Here is a 26,398-nt window from a genome sequence, read left to right on the forward strand (position 1 = left end):
ATATGGAGCAGCCTTCCATTTCACTTCAAATGAAACTGCACAATATTTAGGCTCGACTCCAGGTTATATAAACCCCACAAAAGGGTCAAACGACCTCAACGTTTTTCATACAGTGAATTTTTTTGGGTTGAACACAATTCCAGAGTAAATGGCCTAAAGTATGAAATGATTAATATACCCCGTTCACCATGCACAAAATGGCCTGACTAGGACTAAGGATCAGAGACATCTGACAGTATAATATAGATTTCACAACAGCATAGAATTGTCACAATACAGAATATTTTTTCCTTGAGACATTTTTCCCCACATACTATGAGACACCAACAAAAATTATACATTGGAAAAGTAAAACAAATCTGTTTGAGTCAGTACTTTTTTTCCACTCAAAATGATCTGATTAAGCATTTTAAAGTTGGAACTTATGTAATTTTAAAAACATTTTTTTCATCAGAATAGGTAAAAGCTGCTTATTGAGAGTTTTTCAAAACGTGGAACACTAGCATTATACCTACCGGAGTTTGACTTTAATATGATCATGTAGTCAATTTGTCTAAGACCATGTTCTTATGAACTGATAGGCTTCGGTTGTTTATCTCCATGAGAAGAAAAGTACTAATGCTGGAATCCTCCCATACTGCTCAACCAGATACCTTACTGTGGAGGATGGAACACAGACCATTTCTAATAGTTTGGATAGACTGAGGCTCGATTTAATCTGCACCGAAGAAGTTCAGCGCTATAGCGCAATTAAAATGTAAAAAGGTCATTTCTGATTTGAGTCGACATTGCATTCACGGTTAACGCTGCCAGTCCCCACGAAATGTGGGAACATTGCCTTTAATTTCTCTATAGTGCTGAATTTCCACCATATGGATCAAATGGAGCCCAAAGTATACTTCTGGCAAGGGTTGCAAATAAACTTTCCCCCAATTCCCAGAAATCCCGTTTAGAAGATTCCCTCCCTCTTTATCCACTCCTGATTCCGGGAATCCTCCAACCTGGAATTCTTGAAAACCTGTAAAGTTACCAGAATTTTGCAACCTGACAAAAAACTAACTACAGAAACAGGTAAATAACAAAGTTCAAAGGTTACCTTTAAGCCCTTGGTAGTTTTCTTGATTATTTGTGATACTTCCAACTGGAAGTATAGACAGAGTACATGTTGAATGTCCTCTACTAGTATAGTGTTATGTACTGCTTCAGCAGTAGCTAATCAGGGTCCTAATAAAATACTGAAATATTTAAGGCAAATGTATTTCTGTTTGAAATCTGTTGTTTGACATGATGAGGTAACTTGATTGAGCCCAGTAAGGCTATTCATAAAATAGATACAATCTTATAGTCAAAGGAAGCCATCCTCCTCAACTTAACATACTACAACCCTAAAATAATTAAAAAGCAGTGACAAATCTTTTCCACAATTACTTTTTGAATCATGCATTAAAATATACAAGTCTTCTCTAAGTGTCAAGACCTTGAGGTCTTTTAAGAAACATTCACTGCAAAGTTAAGTTCAAACTATAGGAACAATATAGGAACCAACAATGTACTGAAAATACATCAGATCAGTGTGGATTTGAAGCAGCATTGTCCTCAGTTTAATCTACTTGATCAAACTGTTCATAACTTCTCCAAGCCTTCCCTTTCCATTCTTTAGTGTAACAACAGTACATTATAAGACCACACATCTAACTGCAATTCAACTGAGGTTTGAAAAATGCAACCATGCCAACGAGGTATTAACAGTTCAGCAATGAGGTAATGGGCGTAACTCAGTAATACTGAGGTAAAGATGTACATTATACCTATATCCTTCTGTATAATGAGGTATATATGGGGTGGCAGGTTGCCTAGTGATTAGAGCATTGGATCAGTAACCAAAAGGTTGCTGGATCGAATCCCTGAGCTGACAAGGTAAAAATCTGTCATTCTGCCCCTGGACAAGGCAGTTGGCCTACCGGGGAACAGTGGGTTGTCATTGTCAATAAGAATTTGTTCTTAACTGACTTGCCTGGTTAAATATATATATATATATCATTATTATTATTTTATATTCCAGGGGTCACACCAGCAAGGACAACATTAAATACTTAACTAAATGACAGTGATGGTGTGCCATTTTTATAAGAGTTATATTTATTACCTCAAATAGTCCATTTATACTGTTTGTTTTTGTCACAATGCCTTTCCTGCTGGTCACAAATGGCCCAGAAACAGTGTAATTTATCTCCTGTATAACAAAAGGCACAAGCTACAACACTGGAACAGTGTCAATGTGAATAATCCACTAAAACACCTGGAAACTCAACATCTAAAAAGTGGCCATTTTGGTTCAATCATTAAGAGGATGTAACCGAGTAAGCTGTGTCTGGAGCCCAACGTCTCACTGGTCCCCCTGTACACTCAGCTGTGATTATTAAGGTAAAAGAGATAAAAGAGATGAGGTGTGTCTGGAGCCCAACGTCTCACTGGTCCCCCTGTACACTCAGCTGTGATTATTAAGGTAAAAGAGATATGAGGTGTGTCTGGAGCCCAACGTCTCACTGGTCCCCCTGTACACTCAGCTGTGATTATTAAGGTAAAAGAGATATGAGGTGTGTCTGGAGCCCAACGTCTCACTGGTCCCCCTGTACACTCAGCTGTGATTATTAAGGTAAAAGAGATATGCGGTGTGTCTGGAGCCCAACGTCTCACTGGTCCCCCTGTACACTCAGCTGTGATTATTAAGGTAAAAGAGATATGAGGTGTGTCTGGCGAGCTGCATGCCTTCCAGCTCTTCTGGGGGTTAGAGCAGCTGGAGACCTACAGCTATGGTGCCTCACCAACTCACCGAGGTGTGCCAAATGGCAACCTAGTCCCTATTTAGTGCACTACTATTGACCAGGGCTCATAAAGCTCTGGTCAAAAGTAGTGCACTATATAGGGATTAGTGTGCCATTTGGAAAAGAACCGAGCTCTCCTCGTAAACCAGCACTTGCGGCAATGTGGCTCAACAGACAGGAAATACTGGCCCATTAGACACAGTCAGAGACACAGAGGGAGGAGAGTGGGACTTGGCTTTAACAGTTCAAGCTATAAGCACAATATTAATAGCTATGAACAGCTAGTTTATAACACAGGGCAGGCTACAGCTGGTGAAAAAAAATGAATTCAATTTTAACATTTGCATTTTTACTGGTTCTTGATGTTCTGTAGTTAATAGCCACTGTGGAACCATGAATGACCTGGTTTGGTTATGTTCTCTCAGACAGAGGTACATACAATAGAGAGGAACTGCTGTGCTGACTGATATTCCAACGTCTAATGTGACCAACAGACTCCCTGCCATCACAGTTCAGAGCAGGGTGAATGTGGGTGTGGGAGCAGCAGCTGATGGAATTCTATTTATGTGGAGCCTTTTGCTTTGGTTACTCAGCCATCTGTAGGCTACATGAGTGGGTCATCAGGCAACTGACAAGCAGCTAGGAGTTACTACGGAGAATATCTATTGAAAATACTATGGAGGCAATGGAGGTCAACATCAATGCTGTCACTTTTAATTTACTGGTCAGTTTTACTTTTAAAAATTATTTTATTTGCCACCAGGATAAAACAATATTCTCGCGGTTTCCCATGATTGACGCATTCTATTTTGAAGGAAAAAAAGCTAAACGGATGACTTTCTTTGACGGGAACATAGTCGAGGCACAGAGGCAACGATAGACTTTTCAAACAACGAACACAAAGAAAGGAGCATGGTAGCGTCATTAGGGTGCCAATCTAAACCACCAACCATGTGCAGAAAGGTTGTTCTTCAAAAAATATCAGAATGAAACTTCACTACTCTTAGACCCCTACACAGATTTCAATGATTTCTAAATGGATATCAGTAAATAGATTTAGACTCAGGTTCAGACATGGTTGAGATTAAATCCAAGTTAACCCACACCAATGTGTCATTGTCTAATCTTCACTATGTTGTGGCTGAATGCACTAGTTGCCTTAGATGAATGAATACATGTCAGGATTAATATATCCTAACAACAATGATGATTGCCAGTAGTTTCAAGTCACAATTCTTCATAGATGCCCAGAAAATAATAATTCTGATGATTCACCCAATTCAAGATGGTCAATTCCTTGTTAAATGTTTTTTCCCTGAAATCACACAACTGACTGAACTGACAATGGTCACTGATATCAAATATTCAACCTGCCTATAGCAAACTGGCAGCAGCCATTTTGTGGAGAGAATCCATTTTACAGGACGAGTCTCAGATTACAACCTATTCGCTATTTAGTGCACCAGTGCCCTATGGGCCCTGGTCAAAAGTAGTGCACTATTTAGGGAATAGGGTGCCATTTGGGACTCAGGATACTATTGACCTGAGGACACTGAAGTTCTGAGGTACTATGTGGTTGTGACATGAGGTAAAAAAGGTTTTACAGAGGTATGAAGGCATATTTAAAAACAAAATGGAAAAATAACAGTTGCTGAGTTTATAAAAAATGTCTGACTCCACGTTTCCACATGTATGTAACACAGGAAATACATTGTTCTCAGCAACATTCTGGGATTTCACACGCTTTATGTCAACAGTAACAATTAGAGAAAATGTGTGAGTGCTTTCTGTGCAAATATCAACCAAATGTTGCTTCATGTTAACTATACTTTTCTCTTGCATTGAGGTAGTTACTTTATCAAAACTCCACTGGCAAAATCTCCATCAAATAATAAAGGAGTACATTCATACACAGCTACATGAGGTAGGAAATATTTCAAGAATGCAAGAAATTCCCTGAGAAAATCAGAGATTTTGACGCACACATCAGGAGCAAAGACAACTATCGAGCCAGATACTGTCACAGAAGGCCTTCTATAGGGTTCAAAATGTCAGCTTATGACAATAACCCCTTGTTGGCAGTGGTTCATGTTCTACATTGATTTGCTCTTTCAAAATAGAGGTAAAGCTGAGAGAAAAGGTCAAGTTTCAATATTACCGTCTCCATTTGCTCACAAAGACATTTGCATCTGCTGGGTGTGTTTCAAAATCTCCTCTTCAATGTTTCTTTCTTTGCAAACCAGCAGACAAACTGCCTAGCCTAGAACATAATGATTCGGTTGTTTCCAAAGTCCACGGCAACAATCCTTCCGTCAGGAGTAACAGCTATACCCGATGGGCGATCCATCTGTCCAAAGCTGCTACCCTGAGTCCCCAACTTGCATAAGAAATTGCCGTTGGTTTGAAACACCTGGATCCGGTGGTTCCGGGAGTCAGCCACCACAATGCGGTCCTCCTGGTCCACTGCTACGCCCTGCGGCCGCAGGAACTGACCGTTACCAGTTCCCTCTGATCCCAGGAAGCGGGCCGACTGGCAGTCCGACCGGATGATCAACAGACGGTGGTTGTTGAAGTCTGTCACCACCAGGTGGTCCTCCTGAGTAAAGGCCACGCCTCTGGGGGAGTCCAAGTGTTTCCATAGAGCCCCCTCAAAGCCGTACTTGTTGAGGAATGTGCCGTCCTGCCTGAAGAGCTGGATGCGGTGGTTCCGGGTGTCTGAGACGAGGATCTTTCCCTCCGAGCTGACCGCCACGTCCCAGGGGTAGCTGAACTGACCGGTCTTGGTTCCCTTCTCCCCGAACTTGAGGAGGAACCGGCCTTCAAAGGTGAAGATCTGGATGCGGTGATTATCCTTGTCGGCAACGAAGATTCTCCTCTGGCTGTCGCAGGCCACCCCAGCTGGTCGGTCCAACTGGCCTGGTCTAGAGCCCAGCGTACCAAACTTGTGGTGGAAGGAACCGCACGGCTTGAAGATCTGCACCCTGTTGTTGCTTCGGTCAGCTACGATTATGTAGCCCTCTTTGTCCACACACACCCCCCAGGGGCGACACAGCTGCCCATCTCCGTCCCCCTCCCTGCCGAACGAGGCCACCGGCAAGGGGATACCTCCATAGCTACGGCCAGACTTGACCAGCACTTTAAAGGGGCTGCCTTCGATGTGCTGGTTGCAGATAAGAACTGACACCAGATGTTCTCCTTCTACATTGGGCAGGTAGCTGACCGTGTACAACCCGTTCTGATGGTCGGTCACCTCAGCGTTTAGCAGGTTACCATCGGACGCCACCACCACAGCTGACACACCGTCCCCACCAGACAGCCTGAGCTCTCCATCATGATCATACCCCACCACAGTGAAGGAAGCCTGCTTACCCTGCAAGCCCCGACAAAGCCCCTCTCCCTGGGCCTTGGTGAGGGGGGCGAAGGCCCCGGAGCTGACCAGACCTAGGGACTGGATGGCAAGGAGCAAGGTCTGGTCGGGGGTGGTGAACAGGATGCGATCATCATCCTGCGGCAGTAACAGCTCCCCGAGGGCCTTAAGCTCTGTGATCTGGAGGAGCATGCTCTCTCTGGCCAGCAGCAGGTCCAGACTACTGCCCTTCTCTAGGACCTGGGTTACTGTAGAGATGGTGCTGTCCAGCTTGGTCAGGTTCTGGTGCAGCTTCTCTAACTGGAGATAGAGGGACTTGGCTTTCACCTGACGGATATTCTGAACCTTTAGAGAGGGCAAAAGGAGGGAGAGGGGAAAGGGACAGAAAGGAGAAAGAAAAGATAGTTACACTTGTCAGGTTTTGTAACATTGCTGGAATGTGTAAATGTACTGTAGGTCCTACAGTATGATACTACTTAGCAGAAAACCAACTTACTTTCCACAGTAGTTCACACTCTCGTTCCTCCAGGGCCTTCTTATGACGCTGTGTGATGGCTTTGACCTCTGACTGGACCACCATGGCCTTCAGTTCCACCTGCTCAGCAACGGCCTGTGCTTTCTCAATGCTCAGCTGCAGGTAAATCATTAAGAAACTGCTTTAGTGGGGACAAAATGTAGCATGACCTTTGAATGGTACATTGACACATTATTCACATGTTAAGTCCTGACAGGTTAAAATCTCTTTAGGCTAGGGGGCAGTATTTTGATATTTGGATGAAAAACGTGCCCAAAGTAAACTGCCAATTTCTCAGGCCCAGAAGCTAGAATATGCATATAATTGGCAGATTAGGATAGAAAACTCTAAATTTTCCAAAACGGTCAAAATATTGTCTGTGAGTATAACAGAACTGATATAGCAGGCGAAAATCTGAGGAAAATCCATCCAGGAAGTGCTGTTTTTCTGAAACTACTCTTTTCCATTGCAAGACATAGTATCCTCCATTTAAAGGGATATCAACCATATTATTTCCCTATGGCTTCCACAAGGTGTGAACAGTCTTTAGACATAGTTTCAGGCTTTTATTCTGAAAAAATGAGAGAGAATGATCACATTGCGTCAGTGGATAGCCAGATGTCCTCAGATTTGTGCATGCGCGCACGCCGGGAGCGAGACCTTTTCTTTCTCTCTTCTATTAAAAAGGCTACCGTCCGGTTGAAATATTAGCTATTATTTATTGTAAAAACAACCTGAGGATTGATAATAAAAAACGTTTGACATGTTTCTATGAACTTTACGGATATTATTTGGAATTTTCCTCTGCCCGTCGTGACCGCACGATTACTGAACAAAACACACCAATCAAATGGAGGTTTTTGGATATAAAGAGAATCTTTATCAAACAAAACTAATATTTATTGTGTAACTGGGAGTCTCGTGAGTGCAAACATACAAAGATCAAAGGTAAGTGATTAATTTTATTGCTTTTCTGACTTTCGTGACCAATCTACTTTGCTGCTAGCTGTTTGTAATGTTTTGTCTGCTGAGAGCTGTCCTCACATAATCGCATGGTTTGCCTTCACCGTAAAGCCTTTTTGAAATCTGACACACCGGCTGGATTAACAACAAGTTAAGGTATGTTTTGGTGTATTGCACTTGTGATTTCAGGAAAATTAAATATTTTTTGTAATTTAATTTGAATTTGGCGCTCTGCAATTCACCGGATGTAGACGAAAATGATCCCTCTAAAGGGATCGGAGCGGCAAGACCTTTAAATAGTGAAACATTGTTCCTTATCAGATGCAGGAGGTCAGTGTTTCTCAACCTTTTACACCAGGGACCAGCAAGCTACTGGTTATCATGAGACTATGGTGTAAATGGCTCTCCTCTCCTCCCCTCCATATCAGTGGATGAATTGATGAGTGACCTCAGTCTTTTCAGTAGGATGCCAGCTGGTTAAGTGAATTAAATACCTCAGACTGGGTCCAGTACCACTGCTGGAGAGAGGCTGTTGACCCCAGGCCAACACAGCAGCTGTTTTCCAGACAGTAGTTGGTCCTCATCATGAAGTCACTCTATAGAGGCACCTCTGGTGGATATAGGGGTCGGAACTAAAGCTCAGAGCGTTAAGTTAAGACTGTGTTAAGATCTGCTACCAAAATGCTTAATCAGCAGACATGCCTTTAACTGTAGGGAGAGTGAATGCAAGCATGACTAAGTCTCTTGGGATAAAAGTGTCTGCTAAATGGCCTTGATATAAAGTGTGACCGACTAGGACAAAAAGGTTAAATTAACTTCTCACTAGGTGGAAGCTGACAACCGTCCATAACCTGATCCGTCCCGGCAGGACTGAGCTCAACCAATGGAATGAGGGGTACTACCAGGGTGGTGGTGTCAATCAGAGAGAAAGCACCAATGACGTCATCTATAGGGGTAACAAATCCTGGTTCAGAGGTTAAGGGGGTGGCAGAACAGGCAGAAAAAGGCGGCAAATGAGATTATGGTGTTTTAATGTAACCCTTTAGGCCAAAGGTCTTCTACCTTTCAGGACAGAGTTCTACAGCTCGGGCTTTGTGCCATTCAAGCCCATGAACATTATGTGTGGCAGAGGGGGTGGCAGAACTTTACAGTACAACGGTTTGATTTGTTTGATCGTAGCTAGCTACATAGCTAGCTACATAGCCGTCTTTGTATCAAAGATAATTGTGTAGTCTAGAGCGATTTTCTAGGTTAGCTAGCCAGCTATTGTCGTTCTTTTAACGCAACGTAACGTAATCAACACTGCTAGCTAGCCAGCTAGCCCCCGAATAGCAGCACTGTGGAAACTATCACACTCAACGGAACGACTTGATTAGTGTAGTGTCAACAACGGCCAGCTAGCCTACAAAGTCAACAACGCAGCCACTGCCAGCTAGCCTACTTCAGCAGTACTGTATCATTTTAATCATTTTAGTCAATAAGATTCTTGCACGTAACCTTTCTGAACATTCGAGTTAGTCCACTTGTCATTCCAATCTCCTTTGCATTAGCGTAGCCTCTTCTGTAGCCTGTCAACTATGTGTCTGTCTATCCCTGTTCTCTCCTCCCTGCACAGACCATACAAACGCTCCAACTGTGGCGCGGCCACCTAATCTGGTGGTCCCAGCGGGAGGTGGAGTTCCAGGTCTCCGGTAGCCTCTGGAACTGCCGATCTGCGGCCAACAAGGCAGAGTTCATCTCAGCCTATGCCTCCCTCCAGTCCCTCGACTTCTTGGCACTGACGGAAACATGGATCACCACAGATAACACCGCTACTCCTACTGCTCTTTCCGCCCACGTGTTCTCGCACACCCCGAGAGCTTCTGGTCAGCGGGGTGGTGGCACCGGGATCCTCATCTCTCCCAAGTGGTCATTCTCTCTTTCTCCCCTTACCCATCTGTCTATCGCCTCCTTTGAATTCCATGCTGTCACAGTTACCAGCCCTTTCAAGCTTAACATCCTTATCATTTATCGCCCTCCAGGTTCCCTCGGAGAGTTCATCAATGAGCTTGATGCCTTGATAAGCTCCTTTCCTGAGGACGGCTCACCTCTCACAGTTCTGGGCGACTTTAACCTCCCCACGTCTACCTTTGACTCATTCCTCTCTGCCTCCTTCTTTCCACTCCTCTCCTCTCACCCTCACCCTCTCACCTTCCCCCCCACTCACAAGGCAGGCAATACGCTCGACCTCATCTTTACTAGATGCTGTTCTTCCACTAACCTCATTGCAACTCCCCTCCAAGTCTCCGACCACTACCTTGTATCCTTTTCCCTCTCGCTCTCATCCAACACTTCCCACATTGCCCCTACTCGGATGGTATCGTGCCGTCCCAACCTTCGCTCTCTCTCCCCGGGCTCTCCTCTTCCATCCTATCATCTCTTCCCTCTGCTCAAACCTTCTCCAACCTATCTCCTGATTCTGCCTCCTCAACCCTCCTCTCCTCCCCTTTCTGCATCCTTTGACTCTCTATGTCCCCTATCCTCCATGCCGGCTCGGTCCTCCCTCCCGCTCCGTGGCTCGACGACTCATTGCGAGCTCACAGAACAGGGCTCCGGGCAGCCGAGCGGAAATGGAGGAAAACTCGCCTCCCTGCGGACCTGGCATCCTTTCACTCCCTCCTCTCTACATTTTCCTCTTCTGTCTCTGCTGCTAAAGCCACTTTCTACCACTCTAAATTCCAAGCATCTGCCTCTAACCCTAGGAAGCTCTTTGCCACCTTCTCCTCCCTCCTGAATCCTCCTCCCCCTCCCCCCTCCTCCCTCTCTGCAGATGACTGAACCATTTTGAAAAGAAGGTCGACCATCCGATCCTCGTTTGCTAAGTCAAACGACACCGGGTTCTGCTCACACTGCCCTACCCTGTGCTCTGACCTCTTTCTCCCCTCTCTCTCCAGATGAAATCTCGCGTCTTGTGACGGCCGAACAACCTGCCCGCTTGACCCTATCCCCGCCTCTCTTCTCCAGACCATTTCCGGAGACCTTCTCCCTTACCTCACCTCGCTCATCAACTCATCCCTGACCGCTGGCTACGTCCCTTCTGTCTTCAAGAGAGCGAGAGTTGCACCCCTTCTGAAAAAACCTACACTCGATCCCTCCGATGTCAACAACTACAGACCAGTATCCCTTCTTTCTTTTCTCTCCAAAACTCTTGAACGTGCCGTCCTTGGCCAGCTCTCCCGCTATCTCTCTCAGAATGACCTTCTTGATCCAAATCAGTCAGGTTTCAAGACTAGTCATTCAACTGAGACTGCTCTTCTCTGAAGAGCGCTCCGCACTGCTAAAGCTAACTCTCTCTCCTCTGCTCTCATCCTTCTAGACCTATCGGCTGCCTTCGATACTGTGAACCATCAGATCCTCCTCTCCACCCTCTCCGAGTTGGGCATCTCCGGCGCGGCCCACGCTTGGATTGCGTCCTACCTGACAGGTCGCTCCTACCAGGTGGCGTGGCGAGAATCTGTCTCCTCACCACGCGCTCTCACCACTGGCGTCCCCCAGGGCTCTGTTCTAGGCCCTCTCCTATTCTCACTATACACCAAGTCACTTGGCTCTGTCATAACCTCACATGGTCTCTCCTATCATTGCTATGCAGACGACACACAATTAATCTTCTCCTTTCCCCTTCTGATGACCAGGTGGCGAATCGCATCTCTGCATGTCTGGCAGACATATCAGTGTGGATGACGGATCACCACCTCAAGCTGAACCTCGGCAAGACGGAGCTGCTCTTCCTCCCGGGGAAGGACTGCCCGTTCCATGATCTCGCCATCAGGGTTGACAACTCCATTGTGTCCTCCTCCCAGAGCGCTAAGAACCTTGGCGTGATCCTGGACAACACCCTGTCGTTCTCAACTAACATCAAGGCGGTGGCCCGTTCCTGTAGGTTCATGCTCTACAACATCCGCAGAGTACGACCCTGCCTCACACAGGAAGCGCGCAGGTCCTAATCCAGGCACTTGTCATCTCCCGTCTGGATTACTGCAACTCGCTGTTGGCTGGGCTCCCTGCCTGTGCCATTAAACCCCTACAACTCATCCAGAACGCCGCAGCCTGTCTGGTGTTCAACCTTCCCAAGTTCTCTCACGTCACCCCGCTCCTCCGCTCCCTCCACTGGCTTCCAGTTGAAGCTTGCATCCGCTACAAGACCATGGTGCCCTTCACGGAGCTGTGAGGGGAACGGCACCTCAGTACCTCCAGGCTCTGATCAGGCCCTACACCCAAACAAGAGCACTGCGTTCATCCACCTCTGGCCTGCTCGCCTCCCTACCACTGAGGAAGTACAGTTCCCGCTCAGCCCAGTCAAAACTGTTCGCTGCTCTGGCCCCCCAATGGTGGAACAAACTCCCTCACGACGCCAGGACAGCGGAGTCAATCACCACCTTCCGGAGACACCTGAAACCCCACCTCTTTAAGGAATACCTAGGATAGGATAAAGTAATCCTTCTCACCCCCCCCCTTAAAATATTTAGATGCACTATTGTAAAGTGGCTGTTCCACTGGATGTCATAAGGTGAACGCACCAATTTGTAAGTAGCTCTGGATAAGAGCGTCTGCTAAATGACTTAAATGTAAATGTAAAGTGTGTCCCAAGTTGGACCCATTGTTTATGTAGTGCACTATTTTTTACCAGGGCCCATAGGGAACAGGGTGCCATTTGGGACACAGCCCATGAAATCTCTTCATAGGAAATAATGGATTATCAGGCTGGTCCTTGTCATAGTACAGCCTCTTCACAGGAGCTAAAAACACTCAACCTAGACTGAGTTAGCAGCATTTAGTGAATTAGGTCTTCAAGTTAAGTGAGCCTCAAAACACCAACTGAGCGTTACAGAACTGAAGGGGGTAGGGGGAGGTGTGTTTTTCTATTGTGTTTTGAGAAAGGGGAGGGACATACACATTTCATTGGCATGTGAGTGAGTTGGTTTGGGGGATATGGGAGGGGGTGTATGGGGACAGGGCGGGGGAAGGAAGCGTCTTCCTAGAATTCCTCTCCATTGTGTCCGTCCTCCCAAAGCCATCCTCTTCCCAACACCCTTCACTCTCTATTCACAGCTGGAGGACAACCCACCTCCCAGCCAGCCGACTAAGAAGGAGTGGCCTAATGTTCTGGATAAAGTAATCCCTCTCACCCCCCCTCCCCCTTAAAAGATTTAGATGTACTACTGTTCCACTGGATGTCATAAGGTGAATGCACCAATTTGTAAGTCGCTCTGGATAAGAGCGTCTGCTAAATGACTTAAATGTAAATGTAAATGTTCTGAGTGGTTGTCTGCATCCCAGGTGATACCCTAATTCCCTTCACGGGGCTGACACGCTAATTCCCTTCACGGGGCTGACACCCTAATTCCCTTCACGGGGCTGACACCCTAATTCCCTTCACGGGGCTGACACCCTATTCCCTTCACGGGGCTGACACCCTAATTCCCTTCACGGGGCTGACACCCTAATTCCCTTCACGGGGCTGACACCCTAATTCCCTTCACGGGGCTGACACCCTAATTCCCTTCACGGGGCTGACACCCTAATTCCCTTCACGGGGCGGACACCCTAATTCCCTTCACGGGGCGGACACCCTAATTCCCTTCACGGGGCTGACACCCTAATTCCCTTCACGGGGCTGACACCCTAATTCCCTTCACGGGGCTGACACCCCAATTCCCTTCACGGGGCTGACACCCCAATTCCCTTCACAGGGCTGACACCCCAATTCCCTTCACGGGGCTGACACCCCATTCCCTTCACGGGGCTGACACCCCATTCCCTTCACGGGGCTGACACCCTATTCCCTTCACGGGGCTGACACCCTATTCCCTTCACAGGGCTGACACCCTATTCCCTTCATAGGGCTATGGTCAAAAGTAGAACGCTATGTAGGGAACATGGTGCCATTTGGGACGCAGACATAGTATTACAGGGGCTATAAATGGGCACTATGGCCTCTCTCTCTCGCCCGCTCTCCCTCCCTCTCTCCCGCCCTCCCACTCCCCGGGCCATGTGAGGCTGGAGTGATAGAGGACACTAATGATCCATTCTGCTCCTGATGCCGTCAAGACTCTGAATACAAACTGTCAGAGCTGACTAGTGGTCGTCACACACACACCAACGTAGAGTCCCCTCTGTATATCCCCCTATAGATCTACGTAGAGTCCCCTCTGTATATCCCCCTATAGATCTACGTAGAGTCCCCTCTGTATATCCCCCTATAGATCTACGTAGAGTCCCCTCTGTATATCCCCCTATAGATCTACGTAGAGTCCCCTCTGTATATCCCCCTATAGATCTACGTAGAGTCCCCTCTGTATATCCCCCTATAGATCTACGTAGAGTCCCCTCTGTATGTCCCCCTATAGATCTACGTAGAGTCCCCTCTGTATGTCCCCCTATAGATCTACGTAGAGTCCCCTCTGTATGTCCCCCTATAGGTCTACGTAGAGTCCCCTCTGTATATCCCCCTATAGATCTACGTGAGAGTCACCACCTACAGCATGCCTGCATCACATTACCCACTTAAAGCGTGCCTGCCCTGCATCCCAGTACCCACCTGTACAGCGTGCCTGCCCTGCATCCCAGTACCCACCTGTACAGCGTGCCTGCCCTGCATCCCAGTACCCACCTGTACAGCGTGCCTGCCCCGCTGGGCGTCTGCCAGCAGCTGGATGGTGAGGGTCCTGGAGTCCTGCAGGGAATCCTGGAGGTAGAGGAGGCTGTGGCCCGAGTGACAACCCACACTGGCCTCCCTAAAGACAGGCACGGAGCACGTATCACAGAAGAAATGCAGAACCTGCAGAGGGACAGGCACAGAAGCAGACAGTCAGCAACAGAACCTGCAGAGGGACAGGCACAGAATTAGACAGTCAGCAACAGAACCTGCAGAGGGACAGGCACAGAATTAGACAGTCAGCAACAGAACCTGCAGAGGGACAGGCACAGAATTAGACAGTCAGCAACAGAACCTGCAGAGGGACAGGCACAGAATTAGACAGTCAGCAACAGAACCTGCAGAGGGACAGGCACAGAATTAGACAGTCAGCAACAGAACCTGCAGAGGGACAGGCACAGAATTAGACAGTCAGCAACAGAACCTGCAGAGGGACAGGCACAGAATTAGACAGTCAGCAACAGAACCTGCAGAGGGACAGGCACAGAATTAGACAGTCAGCAACAGAACCTGCAGAGGGACAGGCACAGAATTAGACAGTCAGCAACAGAACCTGCAGAGGGACAGGCACAGAATTAGACAGTCAGCAACAGAACCTGCAGAGGGACAGGCACATAATTAGACAGTCAGCAACAGAACCTGCAGAGGGACAGGCACATAATTAGACAGTCAGCAACAGAACCTGCAGAGGGAACAGGCACAGAATTAGACAGTCAGCAACAGAACCTGCAGAGGGACAGGCACAGAATTAGACAGTCAGCAACAGAACCTGCAGAGGGACAGGCACATAATTAGACAGTCAGCAACAGAACCTGCAGAGGGACAGGCACAGGAGCAGACAGTCAGCAACAGAACCTGCAGAGGGAACAGGCACAGAAGCAGACAGTCAGCAACAGAACATCTATCCTCTCACATACAGCAACAACCAACCGCAGCCAGTTCTATTGTTACATTCTGTACAGTATCTAACATGTTGACTCGGGTCCTGGCGATTTAATAATAGTAACAATGACATTAAGCTATGGCTCTGCACAACGATGTACTGTATGGCATCACATACTCAGTGTTTTGGACACAGTCCTGTCTAAAGCAGAGTAGAGTGAAAGAAGAAACAAGGGTAAGAAAGAATGAAAGAGAGGAAGCAGGAGTGCAGTGGTGTGAAGTACTTAAGTAAAATTACTCTAAAATACTACATAAGTATATATTTTTTTGTATCTACACTGTATTTTTGACAACTTTTTCTTCACTACATTCCTAAAGAAAATAATGTACATTTTACTCTATACAGTTTCTCTGACATCCAAAAGTACTCATGACATTTAGAATGCTTAGCAGGAAAGGGAGATGGTCCAATTCACACACTTATCAAGAGAATATCCCCGGTCATCCCTTCTGCCTCTGATCCGATGGACTCACTAAACACAAATGCTTTGTTTGTAAATTATGTCTGAGTATTGGAGTGTGCCCCTGGCTATCCGTAAATACAGTTAAAAAAAAACACAAAAATCATGCCGTCTGGTTTTCTTAATATAAGGAATTTGAAATGATTTACACTTTTACTTTTGATACTTAAGTATATTGAAACAGAATACTTTGGCTTTCTCACATAGTATTTTACTGGGTGACTTTCACCTGAGTCATTTTCTATTAAGATACCTTTACTCAAGTATGACGAATGGCTACTTTTCCCATCACTGCAGGAGTGAAAGGGCAGAGCGTACAGGATAGGATGGAGAAAGCAGGGTGAGTGATGCAGGCCAATCACTACATTGTATAGAGAAAGGAGGCCAATAAACAACTACATTGGTCTGTTGCCAAGAACATCAATATTTACAATACAGAGCCCCTAAAGATGTTTATCTTAGCTGTGTTCCTATGTATTACCACTCAAATGTATGTATGTGTGGCACGTATCCAGAAATCCATTCAAGCACTGTATAGTACTTAGCTAGTACATGTCTCTATAGCAACAGTCATAATATAACTTGGTGCTGGTGTGGGGACATACTCTGACGATACTAAGGTTTAATGCAGAGGTTAAGTTGTCAGAGAGTTTTCACAATGAGAGTTCATTTAGACTGGATGCTCTAGAGTTAGTTCTGGAGATTCAGTACGAGAGTGTGTGTGTTTAGTCCACTCAGCACCACAAAGCCCTCAAATTAAATGATGGATCACTCAGCATGGGTCGGGGTACATAGCTCACCCATTGGCCCCTTCCCTCTTCCCAGTCAGCCATTTGAAAATGTCAACTGATTCGGAGGTGCTTTCTGCTCCCCACAACAAAGGCCAACCATCAGCGCTGACTAACACCTCTAACACAGCTCTCAACAGGCTGACAACCTCTAACACAGCCCTTTAGGACCTCTAACACAGCCCTTTAGGACCTCTAACACAGCCCTTTAGGACCTCTAACACAGCCCTTTAGGACCTCTAACACAGCCCTTTAGGACCTCTAACACAGCCCTCAACACCACGTTTAGGACTTTGGTAAGGGTTTTTTTCAGCTGTTTGGCCACACATTTTTTCATGCTGCAGCAAACATAAAAATGTCTAAATGAATGACGGGTATCTTGGGTTATCTTCAATTAATTGGGACTATTTTGATGAAGTTTATACTGGCTACGGGGTCTCAAATCAACAAATGGTAATATTGACGCTTTTTTCACGTTTTTCAAGCGAAGGTCTTTTAAACGAGTTTGCGAGTACACTCATTGGGTTTGGGCTAGCAGCCAGCCCAACTGAAGTATGCTGATGTCTTTAGCCCCCAGATCAGAGCAGCAGAGGAGAGGAGAAAGATGGCAGCCAAAATAATACGTTTGTTATTCAAAACGGTTACCAAGCTCAAGACCTTGGGTTTCGACCCCACCCTGTGCAACTGGGTCCTGGACTTCCTGACGGGCTGCCCCCAGGTGGTGAGGGTAGGAAACAACATCTCCACCCCGCTGATCCTCAACACTGGGGCACCACAAGGGTGCGTTCTCAGCCCTCTCCTGTTCACCCACGACTGCATGGCCATGCACACCTCCAACTCAATCATCAAGTTTGCAGACGACACTACAGTGGTAGGCTTGATTACCAACAACGACAAGACGGCCTACAGGGAGGAGGTGAGGGCCCTCGGAGTGTGGTGTCAGGAAAATAACCTCACACTCAATGTCAACAAAACAAAGGAGATAACTGTGGACTTCAGGAAACACATCGACGGGACAGTAGTGGAAAAGGTGGTAAGTTTTAAGTTCCTCGGTGTACACATCACGGACAAACTGAAATGATCCACCCACACAGACAGCGTGGTGAAGAAGGCGCAGCAGCACCTCTTCAACCTCAGGAGGCTGAACAAATTCAGCTCGTCACCAAAAACACTTAAACTTTTACCATCCTGTCGGGCTGTATCACCGCCTGGTACGTCAACTGCTCTGCCCACAACCGTAAGTCTCTCCAAGGGGTAGTGAGGTCTGCACAACGCATCACTGGGGGCAACCTACCTGCCCTCCAGGACACCTACACCACCCGATGTCACAGGAAGGCCAAAAAGATCATCAAGGACAACAACCACCCGAGCCACTGCCTGTTCACCCCGCTATCATCCAGAAGGCGAGGTCAGTACAGGTGCATCAAAGCAGGGACTGAGAGACTGAAAAATAGCTTCTATCTCAAGGCCATCAGACTGTTAAAAACAGCCACCACTAACATTGAGTAGCTGCTTCCAACATACTGACTCATCTCTAGCCACTTTAATAATGAAAAATTGGATGTAATAAATGTATCACTAGTCACTTTAAACAATGCCACTTTAAATAATGTTTACATACCCTACATTACTCATCTCATATGTATATACTGTACTCTATACCATCTACTGCATCTTGCCTATGCCGTTCGGCCATCGCTCATCCATATATTTTTATGTACATATTCTTACTCATTCCTTTATACACACACAAGTGTAAGGTAGTTGTGAAATTGTTAGATTACTTGTTAGATATTACTGCATGGTCGGAACTAGAAGCACAAGCATTTCGCTACACTCGCAATAACATCTGCTGACCATGTGTATGTGACAAATAAAACTGGATTTGATTTGTTTGTTGGTTTGGGTGTTCTTCCAGTAACATGCAGGACTTGATCTCTATAGCTCAGCCTCTACAATAGAACACTACAAGCAATACACCAAGTTGTTCTGTGTGTAGATGACCTCCAGTTCTGATACAGGAATTTAGCAACACTCGTGTAACTTTACCGAAACTCACAGGTTTTTCTACATTCCTGTTTGGAGCGTTCCTAGATTTCCTGCTTATTCCCTCCCGATTCCAGTGATCTTCCAACCAGGATTTCTGGAAAAGTTTTTGGGGAAGTTCCCAGAATTTCAGAACCCTAATAAAGAACTGTGCCTCCTCATGGACTGACCATGAGCCAAAACACATGAGACGTTTCAGAGCCCCTCGCTGTCTAGGAATAGGGCTTCCATCCCATCCCAGTGAAAGAGCTGCTTTGATGCCATGCCAGACATTTCTTGTATATAAAATTATGAAAGCGCTTCCATGTGAGCTGTGCGTGTGGGGGGACTTCCCTACAGTCCACACACTTACACCCCCCCCCCCCCACACGCACCCATATGAGCCCCCTGGTTAATGGTAGAGTGAAGGAACTACCCAACTACAGGGAAGTGTCATGGACACATCTCTCTTTGACAAGCTCCAGCTCTACACTGATCGATGTGTCCTACCCTACAGTCCACACACTTACCCCCCACACACACACACACCCATATGAGCCCCCTGGTTAATGGTAGAGTGAAGGAACTACCCAACTACAGGGAAGTGTCATGGACACATCTCTTTGACAAGCTCCAGCTCTACACTGATCGATGTGTCCAACACTTCCACACAGCTGTGACTGTGTGTACACCCATTCTGTTTCCTACAATGGTGATATTCCATCTGTACTAAAATCTACACTCAGCAGAAGAAGAAACGTGACCCACACTGAGTGAATCCCCCTTCTACTTCCCACTGTTCATCAGAAACACAATCTGCAGACCATTCCAACTGCTTTCTTTATGTCCCTGGACTGGACTGACTGTTCCATCTGTCTTCTTCATACAACAGCATTAAATGTTCAGACATATGTTCCACTGACTCGCCAGCCGTGCTGCCTGCTTTATGGCAACACAGAGTCTACGTTCCAAATGGCACCCTATTCCCTTCATAGTGCACTACTTTACCTTAGGGGGGGCAGGTCAAAAGTAGTGCACTATCTAGGGCATAGGGTGCCATTTGGGACGTATAAACAGAGTTATTTTGGCTAGACATGGTTTTGATATTCCCAATGAGAAGGCTGGGCCCCATCGTTAATGCAATGTCTCCTGATGTCTGCCACCTTGTAGGACCAGCAGGGAAACCAAACGTCCACTCTGTCAAGTTAAAACTATTTTCAAAGTCTCTTCAACACAGAGATTTATAGTCACGGGGAGAAAAGATGTACAATTCCTTTCATTAAAAGACCTGAGTCCTGCCAATGCAATGGTTGTGCATGTGTAGCCTACAGTAGAACTTTAACGTGTATTAAAGGTTTGGTCTAGAACTAACAATATGGACAACATCTACAATGTTCATCCACCTTCAGAACCAGCTGAACTAGCAGGAATAGAGGAACATTAGAGAGAGAACTTTCCATGGGAATAAAACAACAGATCTCCAGTTCTTCTGTCTGGTTTCTAATTCTGTTACATAAGAGGTCTATTAGTAATACTGCCAGTCAGGCCTCCCTCCTCATCCCTAATGAAGACCGTTCCACATTCCTGATGAAGGTCTGGTCCTACCATAGGAGGAAAGGAAGCCCTCTCTCTCTGGTTAGGTCCTAAGCTGGGCCGGGGATAAACTGGGGCTGGGCCAGGGCAGTTTTCAATAGTTTTCAATATCAAAGCACCGGGAGGGGCTCCCTCTCTTACATGAAATGGGTTAAAATTGAAAAAGAGAGGCACAGGGAGGAAGAAGAACTGAAACAGAATAATAAAATAGTGACTGAGGTTGGTTCACAGAGGAGATCCCCAGCTAGACAGAATGACAAACCAGACAAGATTCCTCACGAGTTCACTGCACTGGTAGGAGCGATGGTAGCCAATCACAGGCGGTAGCTGGCACCTTAATTGGGGAGGACAGGCTCATAGTAATGGCTAGAAAGGAATACATGGAATGGTATAAACCACATCAGACCCATGGTTTCCTTGTGTTCGACACTCTTCCATTCTAGCCATTATTATGAGCCGTTCTCCCCTCAGCAGCCCCCTGTGTAGTCAATGAGAGACGGGCCTCCCCCCAGTTAACTGTCTAATGTACTGTGGAATCATTGACTGAATGTTCATAGCTGTCAGTGTAGTCAATGAGAGACGGGCCTCTCCCCCAGTTAACTGTCTAATGTACTGTGGAATCATTGACTGAATGTTCATAGCTGTCAGTGTAGTCAATGAGAGACGGGCCTCTCCCCCAGTTAACTGTCTAATGTACTGTGGAATCATTGACTGAATGTTCATAGCTGTCAGTGTAGTCAATGAGAGACGGGCCTCTCCCCCCAGTTAACTGTCTAATGTACTGTGGAATCATTGACTGAATGATCATAGCTGTCAGTGTAGTCAATGAGAGACGGGCCTCCCCCCAGTTAACTGTCTAATGTACTGTGGAATCATTGATTGAATGTTCATAGCTGTCAGTGTAGTCAATGAGAGACGGGCCTCTAGTCAATAACGGCAACAGTGGCTTTTATTTCAGTGACTGAGACAATATCTGAAAACACATGAACCTATAGCCTGTAGCAGTGTCTCATCAGATCGTCCTGACATTAGATGAGTTACAGACAGAGACTAAACTGGTTAGTGACTGAGACAATATCTGAAAACACATGAACCTATAGCCTGTAGCAGTGTCTCATCAGATCGTCCTGACATTAGATGAGTTACAGACAGAGACTAAACTGGTTAGTGACAGGCTGGGAGTGTCATCACGCAAAAGGCTTCTCTTCTAACCACTAACCTCTTATTGTCCTGTTGATTAGAGGATGAGTTAGATGCATTCCTCTAAAATGTCATTAAGCTGCACAACAAACTAGGTTGGCTATCCAAATGACTCAAGGCCTAAACATACCAGCAACTTTCAAATTTCCTCATTATAGAATAATCAAGTCTTCCTATCCTAATGTAATCTACAAAAAGGTTTGGGTTAGGTGATTCTTTACTGAATGTTCTACACTGTCACCACATGGCAACCCGTGTGGCCATGCCCTCGTAACCCCTGACCCCAAGCCTGAGGGAGAAAACAGACAACAGCAACAATGCAGTGACGGGCTTCCGTCCCTTCCACCTTGTGACCTTCTGTTGGAATCAAAGTCAACACACAGAGAGAGAGAGAGAGAGAGAGACAGAGAGAGAGAGACAGAGAGAGAGACAGAGAGAGACAGACAGAGACAGACAGAGACAGAGAGAGAGAACAACATTCTCTCATCTTAAACATTGAATGGATATGGACCTCCTACTAGTTCTGACCAAAGGCCATTCACAACTAGAAAAGGGAAATTGTTTTTTAGACAATAAGTTACATAAGGTTTCGTAGAGAGTTGAGTTTCTAGTCAAACGTCTGGCAGGGAAAAATAAATACAAATCTAACCAAAACTATGTCCACACTATGGGCCCTGGTCAAAAGTAGTGCACTATTTATGGAATAGGGTGCCATTTGGGATGCACACTATGTCTGAGGTGGCTAACTTCAACCCAACCTACTTGTTGTCATGGCTATTCAGATCCTGGATTTCTTTGGCTTTGCCCCACTACAAGGCAGGAATGTTCAACCATCTCACTGAGCTGGTGTTACAGTGTTCTCTGTAACATTCAACGTTCTCACCAGAGACTGTAGAGAGAAGTAGTAGACAAGAGGATGAATGGGTAGAACAAATAGAAAGTGTGTCTGTGGGGGTGTGTGAATACAGAGAGAATGTGTGTGTAGTCCCATCCTCAACATGTCTCCCAGATGACTGCTCTGCTAAAGGCCAACGTCATGACATTCCGACTGGCCTTCCACTGAGTAAAGGCTTCCTGTACCTTTCTCTATTGGGAGCAGGCACTCCTACACCACACTGAATGACGCCTACTGACGTTAGAATGGCACCTAGTAGTGACGTCAGAATGACGCCTAGTACTGACGTTAGAATGGCACCTAGTAGTGACGTCAGAATGACGCCTAGTAGTGACGTCAGAATGGCGCCTAGTAGTGACGTTAGAATGGCGCCTAGTAGTGACGTCAGAATGGCGCCTCGTAGTGACGTCAGAATGACACCTCGTAGTGACGTCAGAATGACACCTAGTAGTGACGTCAGAATGACACCTAGTAGTGACGTCAGAATGACACCTAGTGATTTCAGAATGACGCCTACTGACGTTAGAATGGCATCTAGTAGTGACATCAGAATGACACCTAGTGATTTCAGAATGACGCCTACTGACGTTAGAATGGCACCTAGTAGTGACGTCAGAATGACACCTAGTGACGTTAGACAATGGACAGGAGTGAGGGACTGCACTGCTGCTTAGTCCAAGTACACCCCAGCAGAGACACTGCTCCAACTACTCTCCAAATGTACATTTATATCATAGATTATTTATCCATGACTTTGGTATTATGAGACTGAGAAATTGGTGTTATGAGACTGTGATATTGCTATGGAATGTCAAGCCCAAATGGTAGATCCCATTTGAGTTTGTCCAATAACACCGAAACCCACGTTAGGCTTTGAAGAGGTGTCCAATAACACCAAAACCCACATTAGGCTTTGAAGAGGTGTCCAATAACACCCAAACCCACATTAGGCTTTGAAGAGGTGGTGGGTCAGACAGAGGATATGGGAGGATGGGGGCTATCTCATGATGATATTAAACAACATTACTGCTGTTAGATGGAGAAACTTACCGCATTGTCATGCTCTCTGTCCTTAAAGACAGGCAGCAGAGAGTAGCTCGACTGGAAGGAGGACCGGCTCAGAGTGGCAGTAGGAGAGTTGTTAGAGTTGTTGGTTCGGTTCCCCAGGTGTTGGTGAAACAGACTCTCCACTAGTCTATCAATGAAATGTTCTTTGGTAAGCCGGACCCTCTGGTGTGCCCATACACAGTTGTTACATAGGTACTCCTGGCAGTCTCGGCAGTGAGAGGTAGCGGGATTGCCCTCGTTGCAAGAGCTGCACAGGGGCTCTCTGCTGTGTCTGTGAGACAAGTTGTTGCTCCTGCTGCTAACAGTATTGTTGATTTGCTCCTCAGACAAATTTACCACGGCATCCAACATGTTGCTAAATAAAAAGTTTGACGAGGGCAAGGCATCTACTCCTGATACGGGCATTAGAACCTTTAGGTCACAAGTCGGGCACCGGAGTTTCAAGGGGTCTTCGGGGTTCCGCTGGCCCTCCAGACACTGCCTGCAGAAGGCATGGAGGCATGGGAGGACGTGGAGCCTTCTGGAGGATGAGGTAGATGAGCTAGTTGAGGTATGAGACGAGGACGAGGAGGTAGAAGAGTTGGAGGAGAGTGGAGCAGAGGAGCAGCACAGTTGTTTGCATAGGGGGCATGTCATCAAGTCTGAGTCAGGGAATGAAGCCATTTGCACGACTGCTTTGGAATAGGGGTCTTTAAACCCGCATTTAGACATAGCCTACGGTTTCCTTTGTAAATAGATGCAATGACGATAGACTAGATTAAATGGTTCTATTAAATGTTGCTCCTATTGTGCAAAATTGGTATCCACTCACTGACACCAAATAAAATGTGTAACTGATTAAATAGGTCTGCCGGTGAAGGACGTGCGTTTGAAGGAAATTGGAATGGCAGTCAACGTCAACGAAAGCTCTTTGGAATAGAAACAACTTCGGGTCTTCCTTATTTGCATACATAATTCACATTTTACGTGTTTTGCGTATTGAAATTTGAGAGTAATTATAACTTAATATTACAGAGTTGTTTGTTCTTGTTTACGTCAATGCTGCGGGGAATAAACCAATATTGTGGCAAACATGAAATCGGCTGCGTGTCCCCCACCCGAATTCTCCCCAAGCACAGAGAAGGGCCACTGCCGGTTTTCGTTATCAATTCCTCTGTTCATTTACGCACAAACGTGTTAACAGTAAGTGTCCGCCCAATTATTCCAATCCACCATCACAACTCTTTCAAATGTAACCAACCATGCGCATCAAACAGAGACTGTTGAAGGCAATTAAATAATGAATCCATTTGATGTAATAAGTTCGATACTTGCGCGCATATAAGATCAAATAGCCAAACAGTTGCTGAACAGTCTCCCAAAAAGGATTTGTTACTCTATGATACCTTCTCTGAACGAAATGCTCTCTGTGATGCATTCGTTGTGCTCAATAAAAGGCTGCACTTTGTTGAGATCAAATGTCCAGCGTTTTCCCCTGACTTTCCTTGACCATCCGCCAACGCAGAATGAATCCATTCGTTCCTTGCAATGAAGCGTTCCATGGAATTGTGTTCATTTGCGCTTGTGCACGCGTTTTACGCATGTTGAACTAAACCACATATCAATAGGTACAACGACGGTTTTACTATATATGTGTATTATGTGCCATGTTAACTGCAGGACGTGAGTTTCTCGAAAATGCCCTGAATGTCTCTAATCCTACAGCTGTGAGCATACTTCCGTTTCATCACACGGAAGGGGACTTTGTTGGAGAGCGGGGCTGGGCAGTTACATACTAGCGTCTCCCTATTCATGCCATTTTAACAGTAACATTTTAATTGGAAATGTTACAATATAGTATGCAATATTTCGTGGCGTAGACCTCAAACAGCAGTTGTGCAAAAACAAGGGATATATTTCAATATTTTAATTTCCTGGAAAAAATTATAGACTGGCTTTAATTTCATTTGATACTTTTGAGACGATTCCATTGGTTCCATGGTACCAGGCAAACTAAATCAAACGTTCTCTCTGGCTTGTGTATTTAAAACAACGAAAAACGCAATCATTTGTATTTAAACTGCAGTAAGTAGCCTAATGCTAACGTTTTATTTAAACAACTCTAATGCCCACTTTGAATGTGAACAAATAAATGACTGATCATGATCGTATCCATTCACCCTGTCTCAGACGGACAAACAATGCTTACTCTGCATGCCTCTGTGAAGGCCATGCCATTGATGTTGTGCTTTGGGTTCAGTCTCCAGGAATATCTCACACACACACAGTGGCCAGGACAGGACAACCCCAGTGAGGTTTATCCTTTACATGTTGGCAGTCCAAAATAAGCAGTGGGAAGCCAGCCTGGGTGACAGAGCTCTGACCCCATTATCCAGTCCTGGATAAGGAGCTGGCCCCGCCCAATCCTGCTCAGAGGAAAAACCCAAGAGGCTACTAGGACTGGGGCACTATGGAAAGAAAGAGTCAAGAAGCGTCAGTGTTGGAAATGGCCAAAGACAACTTGGTTGTCCGTCTAACCAGCCGAGATCTGAACCCGAGTCTCCAACGGGAGGAACCATTAACCATTTGACTAAGAGGACAGTTCCACAGCACTTGTGTTGATGGCCGGGGTAGGCACGGGGTAGGCAGGGGGTCAACTTCTAACATGCATGTCTCCCTTCCCTGAGTCATATTACACTTGGGAAATCAAATCTGTGAAAGACTCGGAGACATAAAACATGGGAATCACATGAACACCAGTAATACTCTACCAAGCCCAATCAATATCTGAATGTCAAATCAAAAGTCCCGGGTGGATAAACATGCTACCTTTCCTGTTATTTAGGTTGCTGGGACAATAACTTCAATGTCCCTGGCTACTTCAAAGTAGATCGTATTTCTGGTTCTGAACTGAATGTTATGATCATAATGCCAGGATGTATTTTCTGGTTACTAAAGGAAGCGAGTTGACGCTGGGAAAGAGAGTAGAGTGTTCAAAAACATTCAGTTCAGAACCAGAAATATGATCTACTTTGAAGTAGCCAGGGACATTCAAGTTATTGTCCCAGCAACCTAAATAACAGG

At 45.9% G+C, this 26,398-nt stretch overlaps 1 protein-coding gene across 1 annotated transcript; it reads right to left on the reverse strand.

The window, feature by feature from the left end:
• Positions 1–4,467: 4,467 nt before the first annotated feature.
• On the reverse strand, positions 4,468–25,077 carry LOC115118602 (E3 ubiquitin-protein ligase TRIM71-like). Its single transcript, XM_065027603.1, has 4 exons — positions 23,318–25,077; positions 14,319–14,486; positions 6,689–6,823; positions 4,468–6,537 (listed from the first exon to the last, which is right to left on the reverse strand). Exons 1-4 carry the CDS (start codon positions 24,044–24,046, stop codon positions 5,086–5,088), a joined length of 2,484 nt encoding a protein of 827 aa, XP_064883675.1. The 5' UTR covers positions 24,047–25,077; the 3' UTR covers positions 4,468–5,085.
• Between the last annotated feature and the right edge of the window lie 1,321 nt (positions 25,078–26,398).

Source organism: Oncorhynchus nerka, linkage group LG14, assembly GCF_034236695.1.
Source record: "Oncorhynchus nerka isolate Pitt River linkage group LG14, Oner_Uvic_2.0, whole genome shotgun sequence".
Classification (NCBI taxonomy): Eukaryota; Metazoa; Chordata; class Actinopteri; order Salmoniformes; family Salmonidae; genus Oncorhynchus; species Oncorhynchus nerka.